The 17,058-nt window shown below is 49.0% G+C and overlaps 1 protein-coding gene across 5 annotated transcripts in view; it reads left to right on the top strand.

Moving 5' to 3' along the window:
* The window catches only part of UBE3B (ubiquitin protein ligase E3B), a 45,492-nt gene that overhangs the window by 9,971 nt on the left and 18,463 nt on the right, over nucleotides 1–17,058 (top strand). For all 5 annotated transcript variants that reach the window (XM_018061098.1, XM_018061099.1, XM_013970741.2 and 2 more), the window contains exons 7-18: nucleotides 352–448; nucleotides 2,024–2,109; nucleotides 2,988–3,070; nucleotides 4,241–4,346; nucleotides 4,621–4,741; nucleotides 5,739–5,916; nucleotides 6,357–6,520; nucleotides 7,658–7,825; nucleotides 12,698–12,869; nucleotides 14,470–14,588; nucleotides 15,401–15,515; nucleotides 16,296–16,395. In XM_018061098.1, the coding sequence (XP_017916587.1) occupies nucleotides 352–448; nucleotides 2,024–2,109; nucleotides 2,988–3,070; nucleotides 4,241–4,346; nucleotides 4,621–4,741; nucleotides 5,739–5,916; nucleotides 6,357–6,520; nucleotides 7,658–7,825; nucleotides 12,698–12,869; nucleotides 14,470–14,588; nucleotides 15,401–15,515; nucleotides 16,296–16,395 (1,509 nt within the window). The remainder of the gene's footprint in view (nucleotides 1–351; nucleotides 449–2,023; nucleotides 2,110–2,987; nucleotides 3,071–4,240; nucleotides 4,347–4,620; nucleotides 4,742–5,738; nucleotides 5,917–6,356; nucleotides 6,521–7,657; nucleotides 7,826–12,697; nucleotides 12,870–14,469; nucleotides 14,589–15,400; nucleotides 15,516–16,295; nucleotides 16,396–17,058) is intronic.

Raw genomic sequence — 17,058 nt, forward strand, 5'->3', positions numbered from 1 at the left:
AGCCAGAAGTCTGAGCTCACTGTCCTTGTTCTGTTCAATTCATTTCTTCTCTGTGGCTGCAGTATACATGCATACATGTGTTAAATACTAAATGTGTACATATAAGCAAGCCCGCGCTGGTCATCTTGTTTTCTAAGAATTCTCAATTCACCAGTCTCAAGAGTCTTTCAGGATCTGTGGTCAAGCCCTCTTGTGCCAAAATCCCCATCATTTAACTCCTGAAGCGGTGACTCCTCAAGAGATAAAGAATAAAAGCTTAGAATCCGTCTGCAGTCAGAAAAGTTGTAAATGGATTGCTTTGCTGCCCTGGGCTGGAGGGCGCATGTCTCAATCTCACTCCGTTGTTTCTAGCCGGAAATTTTACAAGACTCCAAACTCATCACCCTTTACCTCACGATGCTTGTCACCTTCACGGACACTTCAACGTGGAAAATTCTCCGGGGAAAAGGTCGGTGAGACTCACTTCAAAGTCTTCCCCAAGTCACATTTTCATAGAGAGTCTGGGGGACGTTTTCAAGAAGTGTTTTTGCTGCCATGAGCCTCAGGGAAGGGCCTGGAACCACACGCCTGGAGATGCCCTTGGCGTGTCCCATCCGGCTGCCCCAGGGTGTCTAGAACACGCTCAGTATTGAAAGAAGGCACAGTCCCTCTGAGCTCACTTGATACAGCACCCAGAGCACCGCAGCCTCCAGGCAGTCATATTCACTTAAGCCTCCTCACTTCACAGGGAGGATGTTCGGCAGCAAATAATTCTTAGGGACTTCCCTGGCGGTCCAGTGGCTGAGACTCCATGCTTCCACTGCAGGGGGCGTGGGTTCTCAGGGGAGAACTAAGATCCTGCGTTCTGCACAGCGCAGCCTAAGAAAACTAAAAGCTCATAAAATAATTGTATTTCGCCCATAAAACTGCCTTCGTCCCTGAATCCTGAACTCAGCCTCATGTCTCATACGTTCGTGTCGTTCATCCATTCAGCATAGCCTACTCTGTGTGAGGTGCCGAGGAGGCACCAGAGATGCGGGAAAGTCACTGTCCTCCAGGGGCTGTAGGGCTGAACTCTGTGCGCCCGCCCCTCCTCACCAGACTTGAGTGTGGGGGCCAAGAGGAGACAGATGTTGGAGAGAGTACGGGGCTTCCCGGGTGGCTCAGAGGCAAAGGATCCGCCTGCCAGTGCAGGAGACGTCAGCTTGATCCCTGGGTCGGAGAAGAGAGTGGCAGCCCACTCCTGGAGAATCCCAAGGACAGAGGAGCCCTGTGGACTACAGTCCACAAGGTCATAAGAGTCAGACGTGACTTAGTGACTGAACGACAACGTGTGTGTGTATATTTTTTATATGAATATGTGTGACTGTGTGAGTGACGTATGTGAGTATGTACAGGTCACGACGCCAGTGTGGCAGGTGGCACTTGGAAGGAGGAGCCCAGGAGGAGCGAGGTGCAGTGGGGTAAGACGCCCTGCCTTGTGTGGGGCTCAGGCTTTCCTGACGAAGCGTGTCTGAGCTGAGAGCTGGGGGGAGAGGTAGGGTGCGCAGAGGACGGACAGAACTGTGAAGCAGAGGAAACTGCGTGTGCCCAGGCTGCAGGCCAGGAGGGAGGGATTCTTTGGGGCCTGATCCTGGACTCTGGGTGGGGAGGGATGGGGGAGCAGGCATTTAAAACTCATGTTCTGGGCCCTGCCAGGGACCTTGTGTCCCATTGGAAGCAGAGGTCGCTGCAGTGGGTACAAAGTGCCAGGCTGTCGGAGGGACGTAGAAAGGTGCTGCAGGAGCTTGGAGGCAGAGGACGATGCTTCTCGGAATGGATAGGACCCGTCTCTTAAGAGGTGACCCTTGAACCAGGCCTTGCAGGAGAGAGAGAACCCTGGAAATACCGCATCTCTTCTGATACCAGGCCCAAGGGGAGCAGGAACGCAAGCCAGAGGAGCTCTGGTTTCCTTACAGCCCGGGGCCTGGGCACATAAACAGTTCACATGACGGTCAGAGGTTTTTTTTTTTTTTTCTTTCTCAGCCTTTTTTCCTTCGTTTAGGTGAGAGTCTTCGACCAGCCATGAACCACATTTGTGCAAACATAATGGGCCATCTCAACCAGCGTGGGTTCTACCCTGCTCTGCAGGTCTGTCTCTTCTTGCTCTGATGTGTGGTTTCATTCTCCAGTACCTGACCTTGGGTTTTAGCTCTGGTTTCGGCACATCTGCCGCCCTCCTCAGAGCAGCACTTTCTGCAGAAAGGGCTTACGGCCCAGCGCCCTCTCTGCCCTACCCACCTTCATGGTTTGTGTAAAAAGAGGACAATAGCTGGGATCCCTTTCTTGTGTTTACCTTTTAGTTTTAAGGACAGTCCAGTCACTTGAAGCTTAAGCTCAGGCAGGAGGCCTCAGGACGCACCCTGTCAGGCTCCTTCTTAGTCAGCGTCTGGAACTGTCTTTCTCATTCCATGTCCTCCAGCAGCCTTCGGTCCACCCTGCATGTTATCAGGCCAGTTCGCGCATCCAGGGAATTGTCAGAAATCTGTCTCATCAGTGTTTAAAAGTACTTTGGAATTCTGCAGCTTGAGAAGTGACGTGGATTGAGTCCATCCTTCCACCTGGGGCTGCGGTGGGCTCTCATCTAGTTGGGCTTCCTTTTCTCCTCACGGTAGCCCTGCGAAGCGCCATGGCGGCCCAGGGTGGATTCTCCACAGCTCCTCTCAGTGGCAGCTTCTGCTTCACACCCTAACTCCGAACTGCTAAAATAATTGAGATCTTAAATCTGGTATTCTTCTTCTCAGCTGTGAATTTTTTTTTTTTTTAGCTATTATTCTTAAAAAAGAGTAATACTTAAAGTAGAGTGGACAAATTGGACCTCCATACCCATTACTTTTCTTTCATTTTTTTAGAAACATCCTAATACAGTTTGTTTTTTTTTTAATCTGAAGCACTTGTTGTACCTTTTCTACGTACACGTGAATATAAAGTTGGCATCACCCCCTGACCAGTTACGATGTTTTTTTCAGATCCTGCTAACCCGTGGCCTGGCAAGACCCCGGCCTTGTCTGTCCAAAGGCACTTTAACAGCCGCCTTTTCCCTAGCAATGCGGTAAGTAGGGGGCTGCAGCTGAGGGGCTGGTGTGCTTTTGAAGGCCCCTTCTCCTGCAAACTCCTTCTGAAGAAGGCCAGCTAGCGAGTGTTTCCAGATCTTCTGCCACAGCTGTTCTGCCACTGTAGCCAGGCAGCCAGACGGGGATGGCTGCATGTTCCCAGGAAACTCTAGTACAAAAATCAGCAGTGGGCAGATTTTGACCTGTGGGCAGCAGTTTGCCAACCTGGTCTAGACTGTGTTTACCACTTAACTAGCCACATGGGACTGTTTCAAATGGAAACTTATTAAAATTAAATGCAATTAAGAATTCAGTTCCTTGATTTCATTAGCCACATTTCATGTGGCTCAGAGACCACAGGTGACTCGTGAAACCCATGTTGACAGCATAGCTAAGGAACATTTCCATCATCAGAGGAGGTTCGGTTGGACAAGGCTACTCTATCTGATGAGAACTCTATGTAAAAAGTCCAAATAAAGGGGAGATTAGTGACATAGTTTATTTAAACCACTGTATCCAAAATTGCCATCTTTGCATGGAATCAATACTTTTATTTATTCTCATTAAAATTGTGTGCACACTCAGTCACTAAGTCGTATCCGACTCTTTGTGACCTCACAGATTGTAACCCGCCAGGCTCCTCTGTCCGTGGGATTTCCCAGGCAGGAATAACTGGAGTAGGTTGCCATTTCCTTCTCCAGGGAATCTTCCTGACCCAGGGATCGAACTGACCTCTCCTGTGATGGCAGACGAGTTCTTTACCCCTGAGCCACCTGGGAAACCCTGTTGGTGACTTAGCACGCAGCAAACACACCCATGTCAGCGTCACAGCGCTGGCAGCCCAGGAGCCCCTCTCTGCTTCCCTTCCTGTCACTACTCCCGCCTGCTCTCCCATGTATATAGTTCCTTACCCTGCTTTTTTTAAGTCAATTAAAGCCTGAGGATTCTCTCATGTCAGTAAAACCTCAGTGAATTGATTTTTCATAGCTACATGATAAGCCATCACTGATTCAACCCTTCCCCCAGAGGATGGGCCCGTTTTGCGTCCAGTCTTCCTTGAAGTCCTGTGAAGCATACCTTCAAGGGATTTGGGGGTGTTGGTGGGATTGTTCTTTTGTTCCAGGTTCACAGTATAGTCCTCCTGAGTGAGGTGATCTGTCTGTGTCTAGCCCCGTGCTTGCTGCACAGTTTTCAGACAATCTGATCCGGCCGTTCCTCATCCACATCGTGTCCGTGCCCGCCCTTGTGACTCATCTCAGCACCGTGACCCCCGAGGTCAGTGGGCTCTGCACTCCCCCAATCCCATTTTTGCCTTTGTCCTTAGAATAGAAATTTTAGCCTCTTCTCTTGATGTTTCTCCAAAATCAGTAGCCACCGTAGACATACTCATGCTGGAAGCCCAAAGAAAAGGGGTCTCATCTTTGTTTTCTCCCTGGTGATGGAGAACATGTTTGGCAGCCAGGGGGTGGTCTGCAGGTGATGGGGTTCATGCTGTGGTGGGAAACTCCTCCTGTCAGCCTCCGCTTTAACAGTCTGCGATTGTTCGCAGCGCCTCACTGTTTTAGAATCTCATGACATGCTCCGTAAATTCATCGCATTTTTAAGAGACGAAGATCGATGCCGTGACGTGTGTGAAAGCTTGGAAGGATGCCATACGCTTTGTCTCATGGGTGAGTACCCATGGTTGAAATTTGATGGTGTCCTGGGCATTGGGAAAAGCCCAGGTGTTTTGCTTTCCACCATTCTGGAGGCCACGAGCTGTTTTTAGTACAAGCTGGAAGTGCTTACAGTAAAAGGTAAATAGTTAGAGTAGACACATAAAATTGAAAGTCACATGGAGAATATATCAGCCTGGCAGACTAGCTGAGTGACTGTAAGTGAATGTTACATTTCAGCCCTTTTGCTTCCTGGCAGCCAAGAGAAAAATGGAAACGTGTGAGTTCTTGGAGAATTCTCAGCTCAGGAGAGCAGAGAGCACAGACGGGTGGGGCTTAGACCGGAATGGAGTCTGTAGCGTTCACTTTATGACATTTTCATTTAGATGAGGAAAGGGTTTGTGGACAGGAGGGTTTAAAACAGCAGAGGTGCAGAATTCTGTTTGCCTAATTAGAGGAAATAGAGGAATTAGAAATTAGAGGGGGGAAGAAAGGTTAGAGGAAATATGAAAAGGTTCTTGGGGCTACATTTTAAAGGAGTCGATGGTAAGAGTAAGACATGAAGTAACTTCAGTGAACACAGAATAACAGTGGTTTTCCAGGACTTTCAGATTTTCTTCAGAAGATCATTCCTTGTGTTGACCCTTGATTTTAGAATACTAGTATAATGAAGTGTTATACTCACTTAAAAATCTGGCCTTTTGCCTGTTAATTCAAATAACCCTCACATCAAGATAGGGGACCCTTGTTACAATGTTGCAGAGGAGGAAGCAGACTCCAGAGGTGGTTTGAGGGTCGGCCAGCTCGCCTGCAGCAGAGCCTGGACTGGAGGCCAGGTCGGCCTGTTTCTGAGCCTCGGCCTGTGCTGCAGTCCCAGCGCCACAGGACCCTCTCCGAGGACTTTATTCCTGCCCCTGGACATGGGTGCCTGGGTCCGGGGCAGGGAGCGGGGCCGGGAGGCGAGGAAGCGTGTCGGCCCTGGCCCATCGCACTCCGCCTTCTCTCTTTGCAGGCAACCTCCTGCACCTGGGCTCCCTCAGCCCCAGGGTGTTAGAGGAGGAGACAGACGGCTTCGTGAGTCTGCTCACCCAGATGCTCTGCTACTGTCAGAAGTACGTGTCGCAGAAGAAGTCCAACCTGACCCACTGGCACCCCGTCCTCGGCTGGTTCTCCCAGTCCGTGGACTACGGGTGAGTCCTGGAGGCAGAGCCATGCCTGTCTCGTCTCCTCCTCCTCCTGCCTCCCTCCCACCACTGCCCCCGCCTCTCGTCGAGATCAGTGGGCCAGCTATGAAGACGACGGCGCACTAGGCATTAGGCAGCTTTCGTCGACGGGGTGGTGAACAGGATGGAATCAAGATGAAGCGCGAACAGGTCGAGCGTGGCTGGGAGGCAACTGGGACGCGTGGGGCCTGGGGAGAGCCGCGGGGCTGCCCCAGCAAAGGAAGCCTGGGTGGAGCATGAGCCGAGGAGGAGCTCGGTGCCTCTGCACCTGGGCCTCGGCAGCCGTTTGGGGACCCCACACCTCTCTTAGGGCCCTATCTGCCGTGCCGAGGGGCAGTGCTCAGCCACCCCTCCAGGTGGCCTTCCGTCAGGTGGGCTGACACGCCCGTGCTCCTGCTCTCGCCCAGCCTCAACGAGTCCATGCCCTTGATCACCAAGCAGCTGCAGTTCCTGTGGGGGGTGCCTCTCATCCGGGTCTTCTTCAGCGACATCCTGAGCAAGAAGCTGCTGGAGAACCAGGAGCCAGCCCACGCGCCGCCAGCCTCACCGCAGAACGTGCTGCCCGTGAAGAGTGAGTGGCTCCGCCTGCCCCAATGTCCAGCTCCTCAGTGGCCCTGGGTGCCTGTCCCCTCTGTCACATGACCTCTGCCCGCTCTCTTGAAGGTTTGAGATGGCTTAAGTCTAGCAGAACAGTGACAGAAAATCCTTAGGGAGAGAAAACAAGGGCTAGGGACTATCACTGTGAACAAAATCAAGGTCGAGTGTCCAGAACATCCGTAGATGGTCCACGAGGGCAGCTGCACTCGTCTCTGAGCTTCCGTTCGGCTGGAGGTTTCTTTTTTTGGCTTTGAATTTCTAATAGCCAGAAATGAGAAGGAATTTATGGACCTTTTCTTACTTCTCATTAGTAGAAAGAAGGAGGAGGACTGATTTCTTAAGGGAGGTAGAGATTTTCTGAGTTCCTAGTCATAAAAGATAACCTCCCCTGTGGAATTCCTAATATAGGGACAGTGGTCACTGGGCAGGCTGCCACCTCAGCGTCACCCTTGCAGGATCCATGGAAGCAGGTTCCATGGAAAGGTTTCTCATAGCCCATGCCGATAAAACGAAGGCAGTGCTTCTGGCACATAATCTGGAGGACTTACCTGCCTCTGGCAGATTGTGAGGTTCAGTGTGGCTTTTCTCCTGCCACCCAGCATATTGCAGAGCTCCATGTTGTAGCCAGCAGTGAGCGTGGGCTTGTAACTTCAGCAGGATATAAATGGGAAGGTGTAAACGAGTGCAACCCCGAACTGAATATGCATACTTGAAGCTGATGCTGCTACTTGCCTCTGAAAGCACAGCACGTTGGGAATCAGCCAGGCTCCACACTTCTCCCCCCTTCCCCCAGTAGAGTCCTCAGTTTTACCTTTGTGGGTTCTAAAGTTAAGTGGTTATAGTAAAGGAATCCACAGACTGAATCGATATGTTCTGCTTGTTCTGAAGAGTCTCCTCCTATTCTGAAGAGGTCTCTGCGTTCTCCCTGAAAACCTGTTGTCACTGCTTTTCTGATTTACCCCAAAGAGAGGATTCGAATCACAGGAGAGCCTCCCTGTCTGGCTCCGGCTGGAAGTTTGGAGCTCTGCTGAAATGCCCTTCCCTTTTCTGGGGAGGAGTTGGGCAGATGGCTGAGCTCCTACTCACATGTCCCCTCCCCTCTCGCCGGCAGCTCTCCTGAAGCGAGCGTTTCAGAAGTCCGCGTCAGTCCGCAACATCCTGAGGCCCATCGGGGGCAAGCGCGTGGACTCCGCGGAGGCGCAGAAGGTCTGCAGGACCTGCGTCCTCTACCAGACCTCGCTGGCGACTCTCACCCAGATCCGGCTGCAGGTCCTCACAGGTCCGGGGTCCCAGGGCGGCCTTTGCCCTCGCTCCCATCTGCCAGACCAGTCCTCCGAGATGCTGATTCTCTCCTGGCTTCCTTGACTCAGAAATCACGTTGAAGAAGGGTGTCTTTGCTGTTCTTCTTAGAGATTGGTCCACCTCACTTACAGCTCGAGTTCCTCCCAGCCTAGCACTCCTAGATTGTTCCTGAGGCCTGGCTTTTATTTTCATTATGAAGTACAACTGGCTTTCTAAAAAAGTTAATTTTTTTTATGAATAGAAAACTAGAAAAGTCAAGAAGCAGAGAAAAGAAAATTTAAACCACTCTTAATCCCACAGTCTATAGGTAACCATTTGATCCTGAGTGCGTTACATATATATGTATTTAGATTGAAATGTACAGTTTTTTCCCCTTTCTGTTAATCACATTATAAGCATTTTGTCATCTCAGAATTCTTTAAAACCTCATTTTTTTTTTTAACTTTTAATTTTGTATTGGGGTATAGCCAATTAACAATGTTGTGTTAGCTTCAGGTGGACAACAAAAGGGACTCAGCCGTACATATACGTGTATCCATTCTCCCCAGACTCCCCTCCCACCCCGGCTGCCACTTAACATTGACCAGAGTTCCCTGTGCTCTGCCGTAGGTCCTTGTTGTTAAACTCTCATTTTTGTTGGCTGCAGGAGACCTCGTTTCATGGATATGCCTGACATTTTCCTTTTTAGCTGAGCAGGGAAGAAAGTCCCCACTGTGTGCAGAGAATTGGGCATCAGGGCTTGGAAGTTGCAGCGCAAGAATTGTTAGTATGGTTGGTATTGTGAGGACAAGATGTAAGCCTTGAAGCTGCTGACTGCATAAAGGGTCAAGAGCTTCTCTGTTGCTTTTTACATTTTTTTTGAATCAAATTGCTGCTGCTTTTGTCTTTCACTCTTAACTTGCGTTGTTGTTCAATCGCTCAGTCGTGTCTAACCCTTTGTGACCTCATGGACAGGCTTCCCTGTCCTTCACTATTTCCCAGAGTTTGCTCAGACTCATGTCCATTGAGTCGGTGATGCCATCTAGCCATCTCATCTTCTGTCATCACTTACTCATCTTCAAATATTTATAAAGCCTGTGAGTGTCAGGCATTGAAGACGCAAGAGGGAATAAGACAGCCAAGATCTGTGTTCCAAGAGTGTTGCAGTCTAGTAGTGTGAAGACAATGATAAGCAAGAGGTGACTACATTTGCTATAATGAAGGGCACGATGACAGTCAGAGGGATGAGAGACGTTGTTGACTTGGACCAGAGCAGTGTTCTTCAGCCTCAGCACTGCTTACATTTGGGGCCAGACAGTTCTGTGTTATGGAGGTGGTCCTGTCCATGGTAGGACCAGCTGTTCCTGACACCTTACCTACAGGTTCCAGTAGCCCCTCCCCCACACTCATGACAACCATACGTGTCTCTCAACGTTGTCCAGTGCCCCTTGTGGGGCAAAATCATTCCTAGTTGAGAACCACTGGGCCAGTGGAGATGAAAGTGGAAAGATTATGATGTGTTTTAGAGGTGGAATCAACAGGTCTCACAGGTAGATTAGATCTGGGGAAGTGAGGTGAGATCATGGGGCATCTAGAGTTCTTTTGGGCTGTGATGAGTGTAGGGTGCCTGCTGGACCCGCAGTGGAGATGCCAAGCCAGCGTGTGAATGTGCTGTTCGGGGGTTGAGCAGAGGGGCGGGTGAAAGGCCTGGGACTGAGGGCCGCTTCCCTGAGTGCATAGGAGGGGGGCACAGATGAACTGGCATCCCAGCACCCAGTGGGAGGGTCTGGGAAGCAGACTGAATCAGATTTTGAGGTGGTAGCCTGTGTCCAATTTTTTAAGATAACCAGAGTAAACATCCCCCATTGTCCCAGTGAGAGCATCCAAAAGGAAGTTTCCTGGGCAAGCAGAAAATACATGATTTTAGGGAATTTGCTGGCAGTCCAGTAGTTAGAACTCAGCGCTTTCATTGCCGGGAACCAGGTCCAGTCCCTGGATGAGGAACTAAGAATCCCACAGGTTGTGCCATTTGGCTAATTTTAAAAAAAAAGATAAAACTAAAGTCTATGTGTAGTATTCATTCTGTCAGTTTGTCTGGACACAACACTACACGAATGATAGAAAATAACATAGTGGTTTCAAAAATACTGCAGTTTTCCTCCTCTCGCAGTCTACAGAATGTCTCCGTTTGTGCCCCTCACGTACGTGTGTTGGTCCTGGAGCCACATGCTGCCCCTCTGACACGGCTTCCAGACCACGGCGTCCCTGTTTCTGTCCAAGCTGCTCAGGAGGCAGCCCCACTGAACTGGTAGATCACACTGTAAATGAGTATGTTTTCCCTGTAGAAGTATACCTGTCATCTCCGCAGTGTTAACTACTTATCCCATTTCTTTTTTTTTTTTTTAAACCGAGTTTTAATAGTTGACATGTAGCATTATCTTAGTTTCAAGTGCACAGCATAATGGTTTGGTATTTGTACACATTGCGAAATGATCCACACAGTAAGGCTAGTTAACATTTATCACCATACATTGTTAAAATTTTTTTTTTCTTTTTTTTTTTTTCCCTGTGATAAGGACTTTTAAGATCCACCCTCTTGGCAGCTTTCAAAAATGCAGTATATATATTGTTAACTGTGGTCCCCATGCTGTACTTTACATCCCCATGGTTTATTTATTTTGTAACTTGGAGTATGTCCTTCTTTAAAGATACGTTTTGTTTACTCATTTGGCTGTGCCAGGCCTTAGTTGTGGCACGCACGATCTTTAGCTGTGACGTGTGGGATCTAGTTCCCCGATGAGGGATCGAACCCAGGGCCCCTGCTCTGGGAGCACGGAGTCCTAGCCACTGGACCCCCAGGGAAGTTTGTTGTTTTTGATCCTCTTCACCCGTTTTGCTTACCTCCCCCAACAGCCAGCCCCCTTCCCCAGCAGCCGCTCGTCTGTTCTCCTTGTCTGTGAGCTTGAGTTTGTTCCTCTGTTTTTTGGTTTTCACATATAAATGAGATCGTATGGTATAATGTCCTCAGGGTCCCTCCTTGTTACAGGTGGCAAGATAACCGTCCCTTTTTTTATGACTGAATAGTATTCCTGTGTGTGTGTGTGTGTGTGTGTACACACTGATGGACACTTAGGTTGTGTCCTTATCTTGGCTATTGTAAACAATGCTCCTGTGAACAAGGGGATGCGTGTATCTTTCCAAATTAGTGTTTTTGTTTCCTTCCAGTGAATGAATATGCAGAAGTAGAATTGTTGGAATCATATGGTAATTCTATTTTTTTTTTTTTTGAGGAATCTCCATACTGATTTCCATGATGGCTGCACCAATTTACGGTCCCACCTATGGTGCACAAGGGTTCTCTTTTCTCCACATCCTCACCAGCACTAGTTATTGTCTTTTTGATGATAGCCATGCTGTCAGGTGTGAGGCAATACCTTACTGTGGTTTTGATTTGCATTTCCCTGATGACGAGTAATGTTGAGCACCTTTACATGTGCCTATTTGTATGTCTTTTCCGGAAAACTGTACTCAGATCCTCTGACCGGTTTTTAAGCAGATGGCTTGGGGGTTTTTTTGGTGCGTTTCATGAGTTCTTCATATAATTTGGATATTAACCCCTGATCAGGTATATGATTACAAGTATTTTCTTCCATCCCGTAGATGGCCTTTTCATTTTGTGGATGATTCTTTTGCTGTGCAGAAGCTTTTTAGTTTGCTGTAGTTCCACCTGCTAATTTTTATTTTCATTGGCTTTGTTTTTTCCGAGATCCTTGTCAAGCAATTTATATGATTTCTTCTAGAAGTTTCATGGTTTCAGATTTTATATTCAATTCTTTAATCCATTTTGAGTTTATTTTTGTGCATGGTATAAGATAGTAGTCTAGTTTCATTCTTTATCCTACAGTGAATTTTTTTATAATGCTTCAGAGTATCTCTGCAATGGTTATGCACTGCTTTCCCATTTCTAAGAGATAGAAAAATAGAAGTGGATGAGAGAAAGCTCTGCTCAATGTGGATAAGCCTACAAGATATTTTAAAACAGGGATCAGCAAACTATGGCCCACGGGCCAAATCAGCTCACCACTTGGCTTTTGTAAGTAAAGTTTTGTTGAAACACAGCTACATCTGTTTATTTACCTATTGTCTGTGGCTGCTTCTGTGCTGTGATAGTAGCATTGAGTAATTTTGATGGAGACTGGTCCAGACTAAAAATCTAAAAATACTCTCTGGCCTTTTCCACAAAATTGCTAATCCCTGAAATAAAACATTAACACTGAGGGGACTTCCTGGTGTTCCATTGGTTAAGACTTCACCTTCCAATGCAGGGGGTATGGGCTCAGTCCTGGTTGGGCAGCTAAGATCCCAAGTGCCTCATGGCCCAAAACCCAAAACATGAAATGGCAGCAGTGTTGTAATAAATTCAATACTTTTCAAATGGTCTACGTCAAAAAATCTTAAAAAAAAAAAAAGAAAAAAGAAAAACATAAACTTTGAGTCAGGTAGATCTGGGTTCTATTCTTGGGTCTGACACTTACTGGCTGTGTGATTTGGGGCCAATTAGTCTCTCTGGGCTTCAGTTTCCTGCCTTATAAAATGGCAATATCATGGGGTTTCACAAGGTAAAAGGAAGTAGTGCCTGAGTATTCAGAATGGTATCTGATACATAGTAACTAAGCACCCATTGACTCTTAGCTGCTCTTACCATTGTTCTCATGGGTAACATTGTTCTCACATGCTTTTCTTTGTAATGGCATTTTCTTTCTGTCACAGGCATTGATAAGTTCAAACATTTTGCTTTCCTGGAGGGGAGGAGAAATAAGGGACCAGGTGGAGCCCCACTTGAAGCTTCGGTTTCTGTCTCCTTTTTCAGGTCTCACGTACCTCGATGACCTGCTGCCCAAACTGTGGGCATTTATCTGTGAGCTGGGGCCCCACGGAGGGCTGAAGCTCTTCCTGGAGTGCCTCAACAATGACACGGAGGAGTCTAAGCAGCTTCTGGCCATGCTGATGCTGTTCTGTGACTGTTCCCGGCACCTCATCACGTAGGTTGACCGTTGTGGGGCTGAGTTCCTTTCCCCGAACGTGGGGTGGAGAGACCCAGTTACAGTGTCAGCAAGGAAGCCATTGCTGATGGGGTTACCTCGAGCACTCGGACCCATCGTTAGAAGGAGCAGACGAGACGGTTAACAAAGTGGGGGGCTTGTAGCAGATAGTCAGCATTTGTTAGCTCCCATCCTCTACAGGAGAGCCAGGCCACTACCGCTCGATGTGGGCTTTGGGGTCCCCTGGAGCTGGGTTCAGGCCACACCTTGGCTATTTACTCACTGGGCTAAGTAGTTACCCAGAAAAATTCCAGAGCCAGGGTGCAGAAGGTGGCCCAGCCACTGGCTGAGACACCCTGGGCCAGGGAGGAAGGGCCTCCGCCTCTCTGGGCCTCAGTTTCCTGAGCTCTAGTTGGGAATTCGTAGCACCTCTTGGCCGTGTGGCAAGGCAGGGGAGATCAGTGTTCACCATAGTCCTGGCACAGGAAGAGGTCAGGATGTGCTGGCGGTTCTTGTCAAGCTGACCCTGGGCAAGTTGCTCAACCTTTCTGAGCCTCAGGTTCCTCAACAGTAGAATGGAAAACAGTATTACCAAGCTGATAGGGAGCGAATGAGACAAGGAATGGCAAGAAGTTGGTACAGTGCCTGGCACAGCAGGAAATTAACAAATGTGAGCCCCTTGCACTTCCTTTCTCTTTAAGCGTATGTGTCTACTTGAGTATTTCGTATTTTTTGAAAACTTCACTTTTTCCACAAAAGATTAGTAAAGAATTGCAAGATGGAACAGACCTCAGGCAGTTGCACACAGGTCTAGGAGGCGTTGGCAGATGAGTATTAGGGACACGTAGGTGGCAGATTGGGTAAGAGTCATGTAGGGAGGGCTCAGAGAGTAGTTAGAGGTGGGAGCAGGGGTTTGCAGCTGCCGGAGAGACACCCTTAATTGCCAGGCCAAGGGTGACCCAGGAGTGACGGCTGTCCTCCCACCCACTCCAGCCCTGAGCAGCTCCCAGACACCGCAAAGCGAGACTAGAGCAGCTCGCGGGGCCTTTTAGCTAAACTGCGTCGCGTGGCTCATCCATCCATATGGTCTTTCAGACACTTAGTCGTTCACCTTCAGATGCTTACCAGGTGCCTCCTAAGTGCCCCTAGTGTCTGCCACAGACACAGGCTAAGAGTCTGCTACTTCCGCCTGTAGACACAGGCTCATCGTCAGGATTCCTTGGCGATTCAAACATGAGTCGTGCTCAGGTGTCACAGTCAGGTCCTTAGGAACACGGAAAGTGTAGAGTAGAGCGTGTTGTACCTTTCCTTTCTCAGTTGTATCTTTTCAACTTTCTACTACAGACAGTTTCAAATCAATCGAAAGTGCAAAGAACGGTATGAACCTTCAGGTACCATATCGGTCACCAGCTTCAGTAGTTATCAACTCACGGCCACTCTTGCTTCGTCTCTACCCCCAACCCCCTCTCCCACAGATCATCTTATCTGTAAAGTTTATCGACAAGTTAGAGCTTATTTCTTAACATTGTTTTGTCCAACGCAAGCTATAGATCTCTCCTTTTTCAGTGGGGGACTGTGAGTAACTTTCTGTCTGATGTAGGATCCTCGATGACATTGAAGTTTATGAAGAACAGATTTCATTCAAACTGGAAGAGCTGGTCACCATCTCCTCTTTTCTGAACTCCTTTGTGTTTAAGATGATCTGGGATGGAATCGTAGGTAAGGTAAAGATGTCAGCCCTCTTTCACTCTACGCTACACCCTGGGAGTCCAGAGTCTAGAACATCAATTGATTCTTAGCCTTGTCCATCAGAGTTAATTAGAAAAATGCACCTCCATTCACGTAATTAGAAGTTTTATTTCTCCAGTCTCTGTGATCCCTTAACATAGTAGTGTGGTTGTGGAAGTCAGTCTGCCAGGAAGCCTTCAGGGTTTACGTGTGTATGTAGGATTGTTGTTGTTGAGTCACCAAGTTGTGTCCAGCTCTTTGTGACCCCCATAGACTGTAGCCTGCCAGGCTCCTCCGTCCCAGACAAGAATACTGGAGTGGGTAGCCATTCTCTTCTCCAGAGGATCTTCCCAACCGAGGGATTGAACCCACGTCTGCTGCATTGCAGGCAGATTCTTTACCACTGCGCCACCATTATTCATGATTAATTTTGCCCTGAATCTCCTTTTGATTCTTTGAGTTGATCTCCACGAAGGTAAAACATGCGCCTGCTCACACTTAAGTTAGAGTGTACCTCCTGAGACAGTTCCAGTCGTTCAGCACTGAACTCCTAAAGATCCTTTAGATGGCATCCAAGTGGGAAACAGCACGCGTGATTGTGTCTGAGCTATTCCTGGGTCCCACAGTTCCTTAGAGTGTACCCACGGAGCCTCTTAATCCTCTTGGTTCCATATCACATTCAGCCTGAGGGAAATGACGTCCTTGGGACTCAAGGATGACGAAAGGAGACACAGCTGTCCTCCCACCCACTCCAGTCCTGAGCAGCTCCCAGACCGTGGCTCTCCCCATTATTCACCCCACAGAGAACGCCAAGGGCGAGACCTTGGAGTTGTTCCAGTCCGTCCACGGGTGGCTGATGGTGCTGTACGAGCGGGACTGCCGGCGGCGCTTCGCGCCCGAGGACCACTGGCTGCGAAAGTGAGCGCCGGGTTTGTGGGGGAAGCAGGTTATGGAGGCCGGGGTCCCTCCATTACACTGGTCGCCTGAGTGCTCAGCACATCGTGTTTTAGGGCCAAGAAAACTTGGTCCTTCATCTTTATCCTGTCCTTTCATCTGCATGTGTCCCTGTAAAGCACCTGTCAGGACAGGCCACCGCCCAGTCGCTTCTGTTAGGACCCAGTTACACTCAGCGTGATGAGAGCTCATTCATGGCCACAGAGCCAGATCACGTTTAGCAGGTACTTCAAATGCAAACTGGAAAGAAATGGGTTCTTTTCAGCCAAACTAAGCAACAGGTTACGATCATTAAAGGGCGGTTTTTTCCCGGCAGGATTAGTGAAATAAAAATACCCACAGCCGGTTTGTTAGGGAGTGGGGTAGAGGAAATCCTCTCGCAACAACTAAAAGTAAGATCTCATCTGCCTTTTTTTTTTTTTAAATCAAGCAGATCAGCTCTCACATAATGCCACAAGTTGTGCCACTAGAGTAGGGACTGGTAGACTTTTCTGTATAGGGCCACACAGTAGGTAATTTAGGCTTTGCACACCAGTGTCTATTGCCCCTACTGAGTGCTGCCATCGTAGTGCAGAAGCAGCTGGAGAGAGTACCTGAAGCCTGGGCATGACCATGTTCCGTGAAAGCTTGATTTATAAAAAGTGGGCAGCAGGCTGGATTTGGCCCATCGGCCGTAGCTGGCCAACCCTATCTGGAGGATGGTACTCATGCTCTTTATCCCAAACCCGTGTGTTTGCTCTGCAGGGATCTCAAGCCCAGCGTGCTCTTCCAGGAACTTGACAAGGACAGAAAGCGGGCCCAGCTGATCCTGCAGTACATCCCACATGTCATTCCTCACAAAAACGTAAGTTGCCCTCGAAGCTGGGCTCCTCACACCACCGTGGGTCCTGACTGTCCATTTTCGTCCCAGCAGTTGATCAGACATGGATAAAAGCAATCGTTCAGTCAACGCAGGTGCCACTGGGCGTTCACTCTGTGACAGGCACCATGCCAAGCGTTGGGGGGTGCAGTGTGAACTGGCTGTTCAGGTCTTGTGGTGTGGACGCGGCAGGAGCCCAGGGCAGGGGCTCAGGAGGGCGCTCCATGGGCAGAAGTGGACAGTGCTTACAGGCCCAGGGCAAGGGAGACTTCAGTGCCAATGGAGGGCCAGGTGGAGTCTAGAGCTGGAGCCAAGGAGGTCTGTAGGAGCTGGAGCAGGAAGAGCCTGGGGAACCAAGAGCAGCAGCTTGGATTTTGTCAACAGCCATTGGAGAGTTTTTAGCTCTGAAGGCACCTGGTCAAAGTCTGCTTAGGAAGCTTCCTTCTGGCTGTAGTGTGGAGGACTGGCAAGAAGCAGATGTCATGGTAGCCTGGCCTGGACTCAGGCTGGGGCCCTGGGAGTAGAAAGACAAGGATGTCAAGAGATTTTGAAGGAGGCCCTATAGAATGATGACATTTGTGGGGAAGGAGTGGAGGAATTCAGAGGATGCTCGGGCTTCTGGCTTGGGTGAGAGGGAGCTGTTCTCAG

The sequence above is a fragment of the Capra hircus genome, chromosome 17 (genome assembly GCF_001704415.2).
Source record: "Capra hircus breed San Clemente chromosome 17, ASM170441v1, whole genome shotgun sequence".
NCBI lineage: Eukaryota > Metazoa > Chordata > Mammalia > Artiodactyla > Bovidae > Capra > Capra hircus.